Source organism: Lactuca saligna, chromosome 3 (genome assembly GCF_052625555.1).
Source record: "Lactuca saligna cultivar CGN05327 chromosome 3, ASM5262555v1, whole genome shotgun sequence".
In the NCBI taxonomy this organism is placed as follows: domain Eukaryota; kingdom Viridiplantae; phylum Streptophyta; class Magnoliopsida; order Asterales; family Asteraceae; genus Lactuca; species Lactuca saligna.
This window is the reverse complement of record NC_136419.1, coordinates 167,664,834-167,683,516: the sequence shown is the minus strand read 5'-3', so window position 1 is coordinate 167,683,516 and position 18,683 is coordinate 167,664,834. Positions and strand designations below refer to the sequence as shown.

The 18,683-nt window shown below is 33.7% G+C and overlaps 1 protein-coding gene across 1 annotated transcript; it reads right to left on the bottom strand.

The window, feature by feature from the left end:
- Positions 1-1,247: 1,247 nt before the first annotated feature.
- LOC145036135 (uncharacterized) lies at positions 1,248-4,539 on the bottom strand. The gene is made up of 6 exons (XM_078984611.1): positions 4,419-4,539; positions 3,288-4,320; positions 2,309-2,361; positions 1,694-2,216; positions 1,350-1,590; positions 1,248-1,262 (listed from the first exon to the last, which is right to left on the bottom strand). The coding sequence occupies exons 1-6, from the start codon at positions 4,537-4,539 to the stop codon at positions 1,248-1,250; spliced, it is 1,986 nt and encodes a 661-aa protein (XP_078840737.1).
- Positions 4,540-18,683: the final 14,144 nt, after the last annotated feature.

The window sequence follows — 18,683 nt, the reverse complement described above, 5'->3', positions numbered from 1 at the left end:
ACAAGAACACGATCAAAAGAATACAAACTGAAACTCTAGTACAAACCCTAAAACTAAAGAGAACAACCTTTGTGTGTGAGAGTGAATCAATCGTCTGAACTATGCAAATGAAGAGAAATCAACTTTATATACACCGGGGCAAACTCGGATCCAGGTTAAACAACCCGCGAGGTAAAACTCTCCTACAATATCAGAAAATACCACAACACCCTTACACAATTGAATAAATAATACATAAAGACCATTTTTCATATATATGACAAGTTTGTTTTTATATAACCTTTTAACACACCCTCTTAAACTTGTCATTTTATACAAATTTATTTACCAGAAAATAAATTCACAAGTCCAAGTCTTTTTGACAAGAACTCATGCTGAAACAAACTCAATGACTTAGTTAAAATGTCTACATTTTGATTAGAAGAATCAATCTTAACTAATTTCAAAATATTATTTTCAATTTTTTTCTGTTACAAAATGCACATCAACCTCAAAATGTTTTTTTTTTCATGAAAAACTGGATTTAAAGCTAACTTAATAGCAGACTCATTATCACAAAACAATTTAACAGGAGTTAAACTTTTAAAACAAAGATCACTTAAAACCTTTAAAACCCACAAAACTTCATATGTTACAGATCCCAAAGCACGGTATTCGGATTCTGTTGAGGATCTGGACACTGTGCTTTGTTTCTTACTTTTCCCATAAATAAGAGTGTTTCCTAAATAAACCAAATAACTAGAAACATATCTCCTAGTTGTCAGACACTTGGCCCAAATCAGCATCCACATAACCAACAACATCAAAAATATTAGATTTAGAAAACAAAACACCTTTACCAGGACAATTTTTTGAAGTACCTTAATAACCTAAAAACAACACTTAAATGTGATTTTCTTGGCCTATGCATAAACTGACTTAATACTTAAACAACATAACTAATATCAGGTCTAGTAACAGTTAGATAAGTCAGTTTTCCTATGAGTTTCTGGAACTTTGTTATATTAGTGATAAGATCAGTATTATCATCACAATCTCTGTTAAACACAAAATTAACTTCCAAAGGAGTTTTAATAGGTTTACATCCCAGCATACCAAATTCATTTAATAACTCCAAATAGTATTTCCTTTGATTTAGACATACACCATTACTAGTAGATAGAATTTCAACTCCCAGAAAATATTTCAACAACCCTAGATCTTTAATTCTAAACTGAGACTTAAGAAATGATTTTTCATTTCAATTTCTACACAACTGTTACCTGTTAAAATTATATCATCCACATATACTAACAAAATAACAATGGTGTTAGTTTTTTGAACGAAAAAAATAAAGAATAATCATTTACACTTTGAACAAAACCAACAACCGACAAAGATGAGCAAAGTTTCTCGTTCCACTTTCGTGGAGCCTGCTTTAAACCATACAAAGACTTAACCAGTTTACAAACTCTACTATCATTTTTAGTATGATATCCTTCAGGCAATGTCATATACACATCTTCAACCAAGTCACCATATAAAAAATCATTATTAACATCCAGTTGATAGAGAGGCCATGAATTATTAAGAGTAACACAAATCACAATCCTAACAGTAACAATTTTAGCAACAGGAGAAAAAGTTCTTCATAATCTATTCCTTCTCTTTTATTATAACCTTTTGCAACTAATCTAGCTTTATATCTCTCAACCTCACCATTAGATTTGTATTTATTTTTATAAATCCACCGACAACCAATAGGATTTCTGTTTTTGGAAGATCAACAATATCCCAAGTATGATTCCTATATAAGGCTTCCATTTCCTCATTCATACCTTTGATCCAATTTGGATCAGTAGAAGCTTCAGAATAAGTACTAGGTTCAAATGTTTTATTAAGATTAGAAACAAAGCATTTACTATCATTAGCTAACAAAGAATAATTCACAGACTTTTCTAACCCATATTTGTGTGAACTTTCTACAACAAAGTCATTAAATCTTGTTGGTAAACGAACATTTCTACCAGATCGAGTAGTACCTAATAGGTGATCATCAGAAAGATTATTTTGTTCTAAGAAACTATCCTCAGACATAACAGATGAACTAGGAACATCCACAACATTCTGTTGCACATGTGCCTTGTCACTTTGGTTGCTGACCTCATCATTAGAGGTCTCATCCAAGTTATGGTATGCTCCTTTGCCTTCAGAATGAAGGGTTATTCCTAAATCACCTAAATCATTTTTTCTTGAATAAAATTAGACATCTAAAGGTCATCATAGGAAAATGGGTCACTTGGATTATTAAAACCAGTAGTTTTATTACCAGAAAAAGAATTAAGCTTGAATGGAAAAACTGATTCGTAAAACTTGACATCCCTGGAAATAAAAACCAAATTTGTATCAAGACTCAAAATTTTATAACCTTTTTGTTCCAAGGAATATCCAAGTAAAACACATTTTTCAGCACGTTTAGAAAATTTATCAAAGTTAATCAGTTTAGTTGCAAAGCAAAGACATCCAAAAATATGAAGTTTATCAAAGCTACAAACAGATTTATAAATGAGTTCATAAGGAGAGGCTCCATTTAAGACAGAAGTGGGAGTTCTATTTATAAAAAAACAGCACTTAAAATAGAATCACCCCAATAAGTCAAAGGCAAACCTGACTGAAACATTAACGACCTAGCTACATTCAGAATATGTCGATGTTTTCTTTCAACCACCCCATTTTGTTGAGGTGTATGAACACAAGATGTTTGATGAATAACACTCTTATTTTCAAAAAAAGTTTCCATGTTATGATTTAAAAACTCTGTTCCATTATCAGACCTAACCTTTTTAATTTTGACTTCAAATTGATTCAATAAAAGATTAAAGAAAGTAGTAACACAAGAAAAAAATTCACTTTTAGACTTAAGTAAATAAACCCAAGTTGCCTTAGTGAAATCATCCACTATATTAAGAAAGAACTTAAACCCTTCTGAAGTGATCACTCTATAAGGACCCCACACATCTAAGTGAATAAGTTCACCTAAACAAGAAGTGACATGCTAACTAGTGGGAAAAGAATCCCTTGTTTGTTTAGCCTTATGGAAAACATCACAAGGAGGTAAAGATTCATTTTCAAATTTAAGATGAGTCTTTAAAGAATTTAGAGCTTGGTCAGAAGGATGACCAAGTCTATTATGCCAAGTAAATTTAGAAACATAACACATAACAGAATTAGAAGTAAAGGAATTACCAGAAGGTACACTATCAACATAATAGAGACGTCTAGTTTCACTACCATTCCCCACCATCTACTTTGAGTGTAAATCCTGAATTTTGCAACTATGCTCATTAAAGAAAACTTCACACATATTATCTTTGCAAATTTTGTAAACTGACAACACATTGACATTAAACTCAGGAACAACAAACACATCAAACAGAGTTAAAGAGTTTGAGATATTTAGGTTTCCAATTTTTTCTATTTTAGCACAAGTTCCATTAGGATGAGTAACAAGAAGATTAAGCTTAGACACATGCACAATATCATGCAAAAGAGATTCTGATGCTATCATATGTTGACTAGCACCAAAATCAACAATCCATTTATTACCATTATAAAATGAATTACAAACATTAAACAAGCAAGTACCTGCCATATTGGAACTTACAGAGGCTTCCTCATTGCACTTTCTTTCTCCTATTAGACTAAGAAACTTGGCATATTGATCCTTAGTAAGTTGAGGAAATTCAGATTCTCCAGGATCAGTTGATCCAGGAGTAACAACAGATGAGTTTGCATTAAAATTTTTAACTTGACTATTTTGATTACCATCACTCCTAGGTTTATAATCCTTTGGATATCCAATTAGTTTATAACACCTCTCAACAATATGTCCTTTTAGACCACAATTTTTACATTGAAGAGTTGAGCCTTTGTTTTTATTACTAGAAAATTTATTGTTAAATTTCCTATTAAAAGCACTAGGTTGACTCTTAGAACCAGATGGAGAGTCATTAGAAAGAGATCCATTCCTTTGAAGAGACTCTTCACGCGATATAATTGAAAAAGCAGTTTTCACATTAGGAAGTGGATCCATAAGCAATATATGACTCTTAACCTGGTTATAAGACTCATCTAAACCACTCAGAAATTGCATGAGCTTCATTAGTTTAGAGTGATCATTTAGTTTAGCTGCAGCTTCACATGTACATTCTGTGAGACTAGTTAAACCATCAAACTCCTTCCATAAGGCATCAAGTTTATTAAAGTAATCAGAAATAGATATACCATTTTCTTTTAAAGAATTAATTCTTTGATGAACATTGAACACAACAGATCCATCAGCTTTATTATATGTTTCAAATAAGTTTTCCCAAATTTATTGAGCATTATCTGAATAAGCATGACTAGCATAGATTGAATCACTAATAGAAGACAATAACCAAGAACACACAACAACATTAGCTCTTTCCCATTTGACTCTTTGTTTTTTTCAACACTGTCCTTTTTAAAAGTGACATCTACAAACCCTAGTTTGTTTCTAGCCTTAAGTGCCCTAGACATAGAACTTCTCTAAATACGAAATTTTCATTTCCAGATAATTTCACAGTAACAATAGTTTTAGTAGCATTATCAGAAGGATGACATAGAGAGGATCATCAAAAATAATTGAATCATCCTTTCCACTTCCTCCTAGAGAATTAGTAGAACCAGCCATTTAAAAGAACTTAATAGTCAAGTAATTAGACAAACAAACTCAAGACTGACTCAAAAACAATTAGCCAAATAGGAAACACAGAACAGTTAGCCAAATAGGAAACACAGAACAACAATTAGCCAAATAGGAGACAAGAATTACACAAATAGAAAAACACAGAAAAACAGACTCATGTATCGACTTAAAGTTCAGATGGTCACCACATTTTTTCGGGGCCCAAGACAATCAATATAGAGTCATGAAAACAACACCTAAGAACAAGAAAATAACTGGTGAATAGAAAACACCAGGATCTCCCAATCACAAAATATAAATGAGAGAAATTAGGGAACAAGAAAACCCTCACAGTGCTTTAGAAGACGAGATGACAAATAAATCGACTCTGTTTGTCCGTTCCTAACAAAGGGTTGATCGGTGATGAAATCCGACCCCTACTGAGTTATTTCAGACTACAGATTAATCGATTGAGGGAGTTTCGTTTATTACGATGTCCGATGTTCAACTATCACGCGCCCAGAACACGAATCAGGTTTGACTACCTACAATGAACCACAAAAACTCTCACAGTACCAAGATCGAAGAACAAATGAGATAGAAAAACCTCAATCGGAGAAAAAAACGATCGATCAACAAAACAGATCAGATCAAATAACATATCTAAAAGAAACAAAAGAGAAGAAGAGAAACAACCTCTTACGACGTCTTTAGAGGATATAACCTCCGATGAACATCAACAAGAAGATGAAGAACCCTAAAGCTTTGATACCTTGTGCAAAAACATAAACTCACAATTTCCCAACATCAACATTTCATTTATATATGAAACAGTTGGTTTTCATCATACATATTACACTGAAATCCTCACTACGATAACTCTCAGCTCTCTGATGAACAGCAAGAACACGATCAAAAGAATACACACTGAAACTCTAGTACAAACCCTAAAACTAGATATAACAACCTTTGTGTGTGAGAGTGAATCAATCGTCTGAACCATGAAAATGAAGAGAAATCAACTTTATATACACCGGGGCAAACTCGGATCCGGGTTAAACAACCCGTGAGGTAAAACTCTCCTGCAATATCAAAAAATACCACAACACCCTTCCACAATTGAATAAATAATACATAAAGACCATTTTTCATATAAATGACAAGTTTGTTTTATATAGCCTTTTAACATATATATATATATATATATATATATATATATATATATATATATATATATATAGCTTTTACCATGTAACTTTTTTTAAGGTATGTGATATTAAATTATTAGAGTTTCACCAAATATAGGAGATTGAGGCTATATTGGTTTCACCTCTTTTACAAAACAAAGATTAGTTTGATTCATTGTAATACCAAAAACCAAACAGATGCAAACACATGAAAAAAGAAGCCACAACTATAAACCAAAAAGCCAAAACCAAAACCGTTGAAATCAAATAAGGAAGCCAATTAGCAACCCAATACAACCACCAATAAGGACTTCAGGCCAGAAATAAAACTCCAACAACTGAAATTATTCCAAAACATTGTGAAACTTTAAACATCAAAACAGATTAGTGAATTCAAAGCACCTACATCACTAAACACAAATCATTAAAAAACTTGAACCATGAAAGCCTTGTTAACACAAGGGTTTTTGACACTGTAGCACATCAATGTTTGGTCAATTTGCACAATTAGTCACTTAAGTTTTTTTTTTGCTCAATTGATCCTTAATGTTAGTAAATACTGGCTAATTAAAGGAATGTGAGCAAATACTTTAAGGGTCATCGCTGACGTGGATTCACTTATGTGGACAACCATTTGACAATGTTGTCACACCCCAAAACCAAGAACAGCGGAAACGTTCTGGGGCGGAGGACGTCATGTAAAGTATCACAACACATTAAAAGTAAACAAGCAAACAACATCATCCATTGCATTAAATATATAATTTTAATACAAGTGTGTTCTGTACAGTTATAGACACCAAAAATAATGTAAATCAAAATAATAAGATGAGTCTTGGATGCGCTCCATCTTCTCAAAAGCTGGCCTCGGTACCTGTCTACTGATGACCTGAGAATACAAGTTATTTTGAAAGAGTTTATCAGCATTAAGCTGGTGAGTTCATAAGTATTTTAGTGTCGGTGTTTGATTCAAAATGTTTGAACATAAGTTTAAACATGAGTTTGTAAGTATTGATGATAAAAGTATGTAAATGTTTGTACGTGTTTGTAAAAGTTTGAATCTCTCAAGAAATCCTATATTTTCTATTAAAAGTAGCCTTCTACCAAGGCGTAACTGTTTTGTACGTTCGTTTATCGTAAAAGTGTGTAATTTTCCCAAGTGTAATTATCATTATCAAAATATAGTTTGTACATTAATGTTTAAGTGAAATAATCACTAAATGTATATAAACGATAAATTACTGTAGTACCGTAGTGTTGTATTATAGGAACTACTTCTGTACTAACTACCTTAAACCGGATTTATATTAAGGTATCATGTGATTAATTGCACCATACTATTGACTGGTAACAACAACATACGAATGGTCGTAAAAAGGAATGACGTTTGGCACCCGCGGACCTGCAGGTCCGGCTGTAGCTAGCAGCAAGGTGTAGGATAGTCAATCCAATATAGATCTACACGCAAAATCACGCTCTCCCTCCAAGAGAATTATGTCTACAACTCAGGCCATGACATTTAAGGCATGCTCTGATATAGTGGATCACAATTGTTAATGTATTCATGTATATGTAATGTAATGTTACTTGTTCTAGTATCGTTGTATATGTTCTCTTTCTAGTATAGTTGTATATGTTCTTCTCTAGTATAGTTGTATATGTTCTTCTCTAGTATAGTTGTATGTGTTCTTCTCTAGTATAGTTGTATATGTTCTCATAGTAGTAAGTATTGACTCATGAATGAACTGACTCATTGATCTAGCAATTGTAGTAGTATGATCCTGTGTTACCCCGATGGTAACTTACTAATGATGTAACTAGTACGCATGAATATGGAAATACTTTTATGTATATATATGTACACTTGATATATAATTAATATTGAAATGACCCTCGCACGGCTACCCGACATCCCACCAGACCACATCCAAATCGAGGAAAAGGAAATAGGGCGGACGGCCTTCCTAAGCCTTTTAAACATTGCTTATATATCTATACATATATGGGCATGCAATTTATAAGAAGTATAATAAAGTTTAAATAAAAGTATTTGATAAGTAAAAGAGTTTGTAAAACAGTTTGATAAACAGTTTGAACAGTTAAAATCATTGGTTTTATAGTTATTAATCACATGTGATTGGTGTAATAACTATAAGTATTCAACTTGTATTCCCCCCCATAAAAGCATTTAAAGCATTTAAAACATTTAAAAGTATTTCAAAGTTTAATTAAAGGGGTATAAACTCACTTGTGGTGAGTGGATTGGATTGAAATGTCGGTTACGGTGCTAGGTGACAATTGAAGACTTGTACACATGCATGAGCCTAGTTATCATATAATGAACATATATATAACTAATTAGCCTTATTATAACTATTAAAATGAGTTGGGACACTCTAGAACCTGAAAACACTTTGTTTCAAGTGTTAAAGTTCACAAGGATTGCATCTAAGTGTTAATAGGGCAAAACTAGGGTGTTTGGGGTCCAAGGGTAAACTCCTTAGGAGTTTACGGTCTAAATGACCTTTACCCTAGGAGTTTACAGTAGTAAACTCAAGGGTTTATGGTCTAAACTCCATTCCTTGCAACCATGAGTTTTTTGGAGGTTTAACAAGTCCTTTGAAGCAATCCTACTAAGTGGTTTAGTCTTTGGAATGGACTCGGGCCACAAAACACCCTCTTTGAGGAGTTTACGGCCTAAGGGCATTTTCCTTTGGGTTTAATACCGTAAACCCTTATGGGAAAGGATATTGCCATTATTTCAAGTCCTTAACACAACTAGGTAAATGTCTAAGTTAGCTTTTAGGGCTAAGGAAGGAAAATGACTCATTTAAACACCTTTTTGGGTGTTTACGGTTTTGGGAGGTCCTTAGACCATAAACACCTATAATGGTGGTGTTTGGTGTTTTTCAAAGCTTAAACACATCAATGGAAGGTTTAAATATGTTAAGGTAAGTCTTAAACTTCAAACTAGGGCTAAACATGGGACTTAGGTCAATTTTGGGGGTCTTTATGGTGTTTACGGCCCAAGCATCATCTTGGACCGTGAACACCTCAAGCAAGGTGTTCTTGACCGATTTTCTTGGTGTTTACATGAAATACTAACTTACAAACACTCAAGGATGGAAGTACTTACTATAATGTAGCTTGATTTGAGCTAAAAGGCCAAGAACACTTAGTGTGTGTTCTTGGTGTTCTTGGTGTTTTGGAAAATCTAAACAAAATACATAAATGAATGGATGAATAGATGCACAAACACAAGATAAATGTTTTACTAACTTGAAATGGTTAGAACACTTACAAGATTGGAGTTTTGGAATTAAATGTTCGATGATACTTGAGAGAGTTTTTAGAGTTTACTCTTTTGACTTTTGGGGAGTAAACACAAATGACTAGTTTCTTGGGGAGTAAACTCATACATAGGCATGAGTTTACATTTTTGGGTGATTCCTAAACCCAAAACATAAAAGTTTGGTCGGGTGATTCTAATACGAAATGTTTTGCGGTTTTCAAAAATTAAAACCCGAGACGACACTTTCTTTCACCCGTTCGTTTAAAAATAATATTAAAATAATCAGACGAACTTTATATTTCTTAAAAATAAGAAATAATGATATTAATTCATGATACGAAGTGGTTGACTTTTAGGGTTTGACCGAATGAAAATTTCGGGTTGTCACACATGTCATCTATAATGTGTAAGCCTTCCTTAATTGAACCTTATATTGAACCATCGAGGATACATTGTTACCCCAAATTAGGTCAGTTCCTCCCTTCCGAAACTCAACACTCAATCGATATAACCAGAACAACGTCTGCCTCTTCTAGTCGATCAATCAAGCTCCTGCATGTCGGAAACGTTCGTGATGATGATCCATGTCCACCTTGCGATTGTCAAGATGCAATAAGCGTGGAAAGGACTGCCTGGACCGACGATAATGTAGCTCATAGGTTTTGGAATTGCAAAAACTCTTTGGTGAGTATTCATTTTGTTTACTAACACCGTATTTGTTATTTTGAGCTGAAGATGTACACATTTTCATTAATTGCAACCCTAACCCTAACTCTGGTTTTCCCTTGTAATCAGGTAGCTGAAGGTCCGAAATGCAAGTTCTTTATGTAGAAAGACAAAGAAATAGAGGAGAGTTACTACAAAGAACAGCTTCGCAAGATGAGGTTTTAGCTGAAAAGGAAAGAAGACGATAGTGAAGTTTCGAAGGTTCAAAAGAAGTTGGTTAAGCTGCAGCAAGCTATGGAAGCATATAAGCAAGTGTTTGAGACACATTTGATGGAGTTGGCGAAGCAAAACAGAATGTTGAAGTGTGGGATCTTTGTTATGGTAATTGTAGTCATTGCCATGTGGTTGAAATGCACTTGAATTGTGCAGCAGATCAAATAGGTGTTTATGGTTGATGGTATATAGTGATGGGTTTTGGTCATAAGACATCCTATGTGCTCATACAAACCCTAATGCTTGGATCTAGGTTTCTCTATTGTACATGCTTTGAATCCAAGACTATAAACCCTAATTCTAGCATTCAAGTAATCATATTAATATGTAATTAGGTTCAAGATCATACCTTGATTGTTATGTAGCAATAACAATCCCAATTCCTCCTTGAATTGACTTTGGAATGCTTAGAGTCACAAGTGTCACTCCTCTAATGGCTTACAAACACCAAGAGCAAATGGAGAAGGTATAAAGAGAGAGGAGAGAGGTTAGAATTCATCCTTAGGACTCCTTGGGAAGGGATACACGAATTCATGAGCCTTGGGGCTTTCTATAGGTGTTCAGATAGGGTTTCAGTCATTATCCTTATCTAGTTGCTTGCCCACCAAGTAACCATAAGATAAGTCTTAGAAATCCCTTATCCTTCATCCTTTGGACGATTTCAAGGATATCTTATCCCTTGAATTCGTCCAACCTATATCTACGATAACCATTACCATATTTTGTAACTATCACATAATTACAATTCAGCCCCTCTAGTTTAATTAATTACACTTGATCACAAAATTAATTCCTAATTAATTATTGACCAATATTAATTAAACAAATATGATTTCTCCTTTAATATATTATTCTTATAACATATTAATAAATCATAATAACCTTTCTCTCTTTATTTATTTCTCCAATCAAGTTGCTTTGGTGAAGGCAACCCAAAAGGACCATGCACCATCGGGTCAAGTACATACCAAAATAGTTATGGACTTAGACACTAATCCAACAGTCTCCCACTTGGATAAGTTTAATAACTATTATGCGTATGACTTCAGATCCTGATCTACAATCGTAGCTTTCCAAAGCCGCTGTCAACTCTGATCCTATCAGATTCGCGTGTCCTTAGATAAGGGATCATATATTCCTCCATTCTAGATATCGTATGAGATATGATTTCTAATCATTCTGTTTGTACTATTTCTCGATTTCTGATTTATGATGACAAACTAATTGAACAAATCAAATTAGCCCTAGCTCGGCCGAGCATTTACGTTTGTCATCACTAAACCATCGAGGGGCCCAAAAGATATCGCTTTTATTCTTTGAATAAAAGGAACGGATAAACTTTGATACAATGCTTGCATGCACTCACTTACCGGATCACACACAACAATATGTTTTATAACACCAAGTTACTAGTGCGTTTACATATTATCAATGTGCAACCAATTCGCAAGATACAACTCACACATCTCAGTTTCAAGAATATAAGATGTTATCGTCTCACCAATCACTCGTAATACAATTCATGGAGTGATCCAAGTGAGCGTGGGTTTAATCCAATGCTCAAATCATATTCGTAAGCACTCATGAATGTTGCAGCAAACATTTGCTTATGTCTAACACTTTTCTAGACAATCCACACACCAATTCATGACAGTCTTCATTCATATCTACTTCCAACATATGAGCGACTGTGGCCCGTTCGAATAATTCGATTATTCTTAATAAACTCAATTATTCTGGAAGTCAAAACATGCAAAGTGAAACACAAGAATAATACTAATCCCATATGGCCTGAACCCTTTGAGTATAAATAAAACTCATTTTATTTATCACCATATCGATTACTCATTATTTGTCGTTTCGGGTAATCAACTTCTTACTTGAATTCCAACACTTGTCCCATGCTCCTAGCATGCACACAATGTTTACCTATGGTTCTTACTTTTGTGAAACAGACAAATTGAACACATTTCCAATCATTCTCATTTTACAACTCCAAATCCTTTTTCATAAGTGTAAGAATATCAAATTCTTGCTACTTATAGAATATGCTAGATTCTAACACTTTATGCAACGATCCTTTCGTAATGTCGCTGCACCAAAGTCACAAAGACTATTGCTAATGATGTTACAACATCTTCTATCGGGGATTGTTACAAGACAATTCCTTAGATATGATGTCTCTCACTCAAAGTACATTCCTTCGAACATCCTTTTGCATAAAAGTTTCTAATCTAGTCATAGATTTTCAATATTTACTTCCCAGTATGGACACACTTCCATATTTTCCATATGACAACTTATTCTTAATACAATCTTATCTATTCATAATAATGTCAATATGGTCCATCCAATAACATGCTTCCAACTACTCACAAGCAACCAATCCTCGTCGAACTTTGGATTGTTCTTTGATAGTTGTTTAATTATTTTAGTCAAAACCGATTCTAGTCCCTTTTCACTCTAAATGCGCTAGACATTTGGAAAATTTAAGAATGGTCAAACATTAAAGCATTTGCAATCGATCCTATACCCAAAGCGTATGGGACACGATGCACAATGTTTTATTTGCTATGTTCTCAAAATTCGAATTGTGAAGAGGAATGCTGTAATCTTAATCTAAATTTTAAGAACACACTATGTACCTTTGACTAAATCTATTAACGTTTCACAACCTAATCCTTTAGATTTGAAATGAAGCATAATATTGTCTCCCTTAATTATAGCAAAACAAATTTACAACCCTTACGACTTTGCAAGGTATAACTCTTGTTTTTCTATAATTAATATTGCCAACTTGCAATACTTTCCATAATAATCATACAATCATAACTTTTATGCTCCCACTATCATGATGATTACTATAAAACATAACACTTATGCTCCCACTAGCTTCGACATGTATTCATAAACATCTTAACTTTCAGAAAGACAATACCTATTGAATTTCTTAAGTCCATGTCTCTAATACTTAGTGCATTGATAATCTTTTATCAAGGCTTCTTGAACTTATACACCTTTTCCTTAGATAGTTCATATGTGTGTCTTAAACAATTAAGACTAATTGCCAAACCTCACAATTCAAATCATGGAAAGGGATACCGTAACCATAATTGAATTTGAGAATGCAACTTTACAATCACTATCTTCTTAAAATCTTTCTTAGTGAAAGCATTTCCTCACAATCATTTTCATGAAGGAGGAAATCTTATGACACTTAGATTTTAATGGTGTATATGTTCCTATCCATGTGAATTTTTTAAAACAAAATTTATGGCAAATTCAAACTCATATGGACCGAACTTTCTTAATCTTGATTTCTTGCCTTATGGTAGCTCAGCTGCCCACCACGTCTTCCAAGTAGTTAAGCAACTCACCTTTTCCTATCAATGTACCTTTCATTGATTAAGGTGCCTTGCCTTTTATGCGTTCAAAATGAGAACTCATAGGACTCACGTGCATAATTAACTCAATTGGAACAGCACATAATCAAAATATTGTCAACACGATAGGTTGTAAACCTCAACTCGTGTGCTAGTGATGATCGATAAGGTTTATTTTATTTGTTCTTGAAACCTTTCAAGACCATTAAGACTCCCAATGACTCCTTGACATATAAGATTCTCTTGTCAATAAACATTTGTTGACAACCAAATATTCAAGAGTTAGTGTAGCTTTTATCAAAACACTTCATAAATTGGTCCTAGTTGGCCTTTGTCTTATCCAAGACATCACAACTTTCCACATTTGATGAATGTTATAAACCTTTAATACTTTTCACTCATTGTCACAATCTTAACTTTAAGACTTGTTATTGGAACAAAGTATGATAGACTTCTTGATCTAACCATTTCTTCAATCCTTGATTCCTCTTCTTAAACATACAATTGTACTAAGACTCACTTAGAGGATCAATTGAGATATGGTTCTTAATCATTAAGACCTATCATAAAGCATAAAAGCTACTCTCCCTTCTTCTTAGAATGGAGAAACTCTTATCTTTCTGTCTACTTGATTCTTCTTATTCGTTCTACGATTGATCTAAACCCTTTAATCAATTCAGAATTACACTTAATCTTGTAAGTATAATCATATTTACCAAACCTTTAGTAAATCATGACGAATATCTTTGTTACTCTTATGGTGAACTTGATCAACACACAACTTTGTGTACTCGATCTCCTAGTCCTTCACTTGACACTTTGTCAACGAATTTGTCTAAATTCCAAATATGGAATTTCTCATTCATCATGCAACCAAGTTGCGTGATTCCAAATTTCAGTCCAATTAAAATTTGGGCGATGAGAAACTCTCCCTATTTGGTAAATTCTCGAAATTTCCATAAATAACATAACTAAGAATCATATCCATTCGTTGTAGAAATATGCAAACATCAATTTTCATAACGATTTCATTGCAAGGAAGTAAACAAATAAATAAATAAGTCAACATTTATTTTATTTATAAAAGCAGCGGAAAAACATTTGTCCTTACAATGCAAAATCTATTGAAAACTATGTAAAAGGAAAATTTCTAACAACTCTATCATAACTATCTAAGCTCAAAATCCAATCTTCAAGTCCATGCGATCGAGATCCATCTTTTGTGATTAGATTCATCTTGCTCTCTTATCAAGCTTCTTTTCTTTTCACCGATCCTGCAAAACATTGAAATGCAATCTTATCGCATCATGTATTAAGAATCAATGAATAGGAACTTAACGGAGTTAGATAGTGGATTTTAACTTAAGAGTAGTCATACTTTTGACTCTCCCATCTCTTCGATCTCTTAGGTAAATAGGGTAACTTCGTCTCCAATGCCCCTTCTCTTGGCAATAAAAGCAAATTGACTCTTTTGGAACAGGACATGGAACTACTTCAGACATTGCCTTTCTCTTATGATCAAACTTTTCGATCATAGCATGTCTTTCGTTGCCATTGTCTATATCCAAAGAGGTCTTGAAGGCAGATTCACCAATTAACTTTGCTTTTCTATTGCGCAAAACCATTGCTGATTCAGCAACAATAAGCATATAGGTGAGATCAATAAGGGTCACGTCGTGGTTCATCATATAGTACTCTCTTACGAACTCACTATACGAGTTAGCAAGTGACTGAAGAACCCAATCAAGAGCCATCTCTTCACCTACAACGAATCCCATCATTCTTAACCTATGAATGTGTGACTTCATCCCTAAGACGTGTGCACACATCGACTTTCCTTCTTTATGTTTACTTGCCAAAAGGGCTTGAGTGACATTGAACCTTTCAATTTTACAATCTTGTGGGTTAGGGAGAATAATTGGAGGAGGAGGAGGAAGTGAAGCATGATTTCTTGTTCCTCGATCGAATCGCGGAATATCATCTTCATGTGGAATGCTTGTTCCACGGGATTTGGGAAGACCATAGTTGTCGAACTTTGACATCTACAAAACGGGAGAAAACAAATTCAAGTTAGTTGATCGATTGAGTCCTTAGTAAATCACCCAAATGAGATACCAAGGCTAGGACCCAACACAATATTCTACAACTCGGGAGAGGGATGCCGTAACCCAAATTGCAGAACATTTGAAGGTAAGTGAATGACGATTCACTAATTTCCACCATGGAAAAACGAAAAAGAAATTTAAGTTTTAAATCTATGAAAACTCCTAGATCCTTTGAGATTCATTGAACTTTCAATGGCATGTTTAAATCTCGATATGCCCCTCTTGTTTGTGACTGGGATGCCAAGGATCACAAAGCGGGTGTGAATAACCATGCAAACTTACATGGTGCCCTCACATGTTACAGTCACCTATTTGATGTGCCGGTAAACCACACACGCTCCACCGAACTATGAAAAACATTGAGTCACCCTTTGCTACCTTTGCTTAGAACCATTTAGTGTGCCGGTAAACCACACACGCTCCACTAACGTCTTCGCAAGGGCACAAAGTGTAATTTCATGGAATTGCATCAATTCACTTTTGCCTAAGTAACTAAGATTGGGAATTAGAAAAACATCTAGTTACTTTGTATTTCATTATACTTATAATGAAAGGTTTCGTCCTATCCTACCCGTTCGGCTAACGACCCTCCACTAGTCAAGAGTGCGGTGGGTAAGAGTGGATACCCATTCAATCGCCATTTTATAGGCAATTTCCTTAAACACCCCTTATAGACCAGCTTCGTGAATGAGGCCTACTAACGGTAAGACTGACTTTTACTCATACATATATATAATGTTAGACTTTTAATGTTATATATATAGTATAGGGTGTATTTTACACTTTTAAAATACTAGGTGGTCAAATTTAACAATTATACTTTTAATTCAATTAAATTGCAAACCTAAACTTTTATGGATTTATTAAACTTCTTTTAATTATACACCTTAATTAATTAATAAAACCATAAGGGTGTAAATTGAACTTTTCAAAACATTACTAGGGTTTTAGAATCTAACATTCTTAATTAAACTTTTAGTCAACTTTTAAATTCCAAAACTTGAGGGTAAGTTTTGAAACCTTTTTCAAAACATTAGGGTTTTAACTATTTAAATTTCAAAACAACAAAACTTTTGGGTTCAAATTTAAACTATAAAACCTAAAGGGGAAAATATGAAACTTTTCATAACAACAAGGATCAAATAAAAATAATTCAAATTAACATTTAATCACATAATTATCCATATTTGATTTATTTAATGATTTCTTGCAAAACAATTTATCAATTTACTCAAAATACTTAATCAATTATCTTATAAGGAAACAATTATCTTATTAATTGATAAGTATCTTCAATTAGATCAAAAATATAGTCAAATATATATCATATAATCGGATTAATATTGATCTAACATGATAAGGTAACTATCCATATGCAAAAACAACAAGAAATCCCGAGATAAGCACTATCTGACGAGTTGACTCGTTGAGTCAAGCCCGGACTCGTCGAGTCACCCTGGACTCGGCGAGTTCAGCTATGGATTCGGCGAGTCCAGCCTCTAGAACACCAAAAATCGAATTTTTTCAGATATACAATGCATCAATACAATTGAAACCAATCTAGGCTCTGATACCACTGATGAGTTTTGGTCATAAGACATCCTATGTGCTCATACAAACCCTAATGCTTGGATCTAGGTTTCTCTATTGTACATGCTTTGAACCCAAGACTATAAACCCTAATTCTAGCATTCAATTAATCATATTAATATGTAATTAGGTTCAAGATCATACCTAGATTGTTATGTAGCAATAACAATCCCAATTCCTCCTTGAATTGACTTTGGAATGCTTAGAGTCACAAGTGTCACTCCTCTAATGGCTTACAAACACCAAGAGCAAATGGAGAAGGTATAAAGAGAGAGGAGAGAGGTTAGAATTCATCCTTAGGACTCCTTAGGAAGGGATACACGAATTCATGAGCCTTGGGGCTTTATATAGGTGTTCAGATAGAGTTTCAGTCATTATCCTTATCTAGTTGCTTGCCCACCAAGTAACCATAAGATAAGTCTTAGAAATCCCTTATCCTTCATCCTTTGGACGATTTCAAGGATATCTTATCCCTTGAATTCATCCAACCTATATCTAGGATAACCATTACCATATTTTGTAACTATCACATAATTACAATTCAGCCCCTCTAGTTTAATTAATTACACTTGATCACAAAATTAATTCCTAATTAATTATTGACCAATATTAATTAAACAAATATGATTTCTCCTTTAATATATTATTATTATAACATATTAATAAATCATAATAACCTTTCTCTCTTTATTTATTTCTCCAATCAAGTTGCTTTGGTGAAGGCAACCCAAAAGGACCATGCACCATCGGGTCAAGTACATACCAAAATAGTTATGGACTTAGACACTAATCCAACATATAGTTCCAACCAATTTTTTGGAAAGTGTATGGGTGAATGTTAAAAAGTTGTTAGCTTTTTTGGGAAGTGTATGGGTGTATGGGTACATGGTCAAGGTTAGATCCTAGTTGTAATGTATAGTCAGGTTTTTTGTTGAATGCTTGTTTGATGAGTGTGTGTGTGTATGGGATGTTAGATGTAATGGAATGTAGATGTAATGGGATGGCAGTACATGGGAACAATTGTAATGACTTTGTGTTGATTAAATGAATGATATGAAATATCCTAGTTAAGAAATACCTTGCTGAATTTTATAATATGCATGTGCTCCTTTTATAAATTAAAGTGTGTGTACCACATTGTCGGCCATAAGGAACTCACTTGGTCTATTTAAAAGTGGATTGTCTTTAGAGTTCTGTGCAGGGGTATATATGGAAAAGTAAGGGTATATGGACCACTGACCACACGTGGTATATAAGGACATAATCAATCATAATTTTAAATTATCTATATATGAAAATATATTCCCTTGCCATGCAGTTTAACCAGACAAGTCCTTGCCATGCATGCAACTTCAAATTAACACAACAAAAAGCTCAAAATAACAATCAACTTAAGTAACACAAAATACACATCACATAAACCAACATAGTTTCATATAAACTAGCATAGTTAATAGCAGTTTCATAACATGTTCATATCGCATAAACCAACACTTAAAG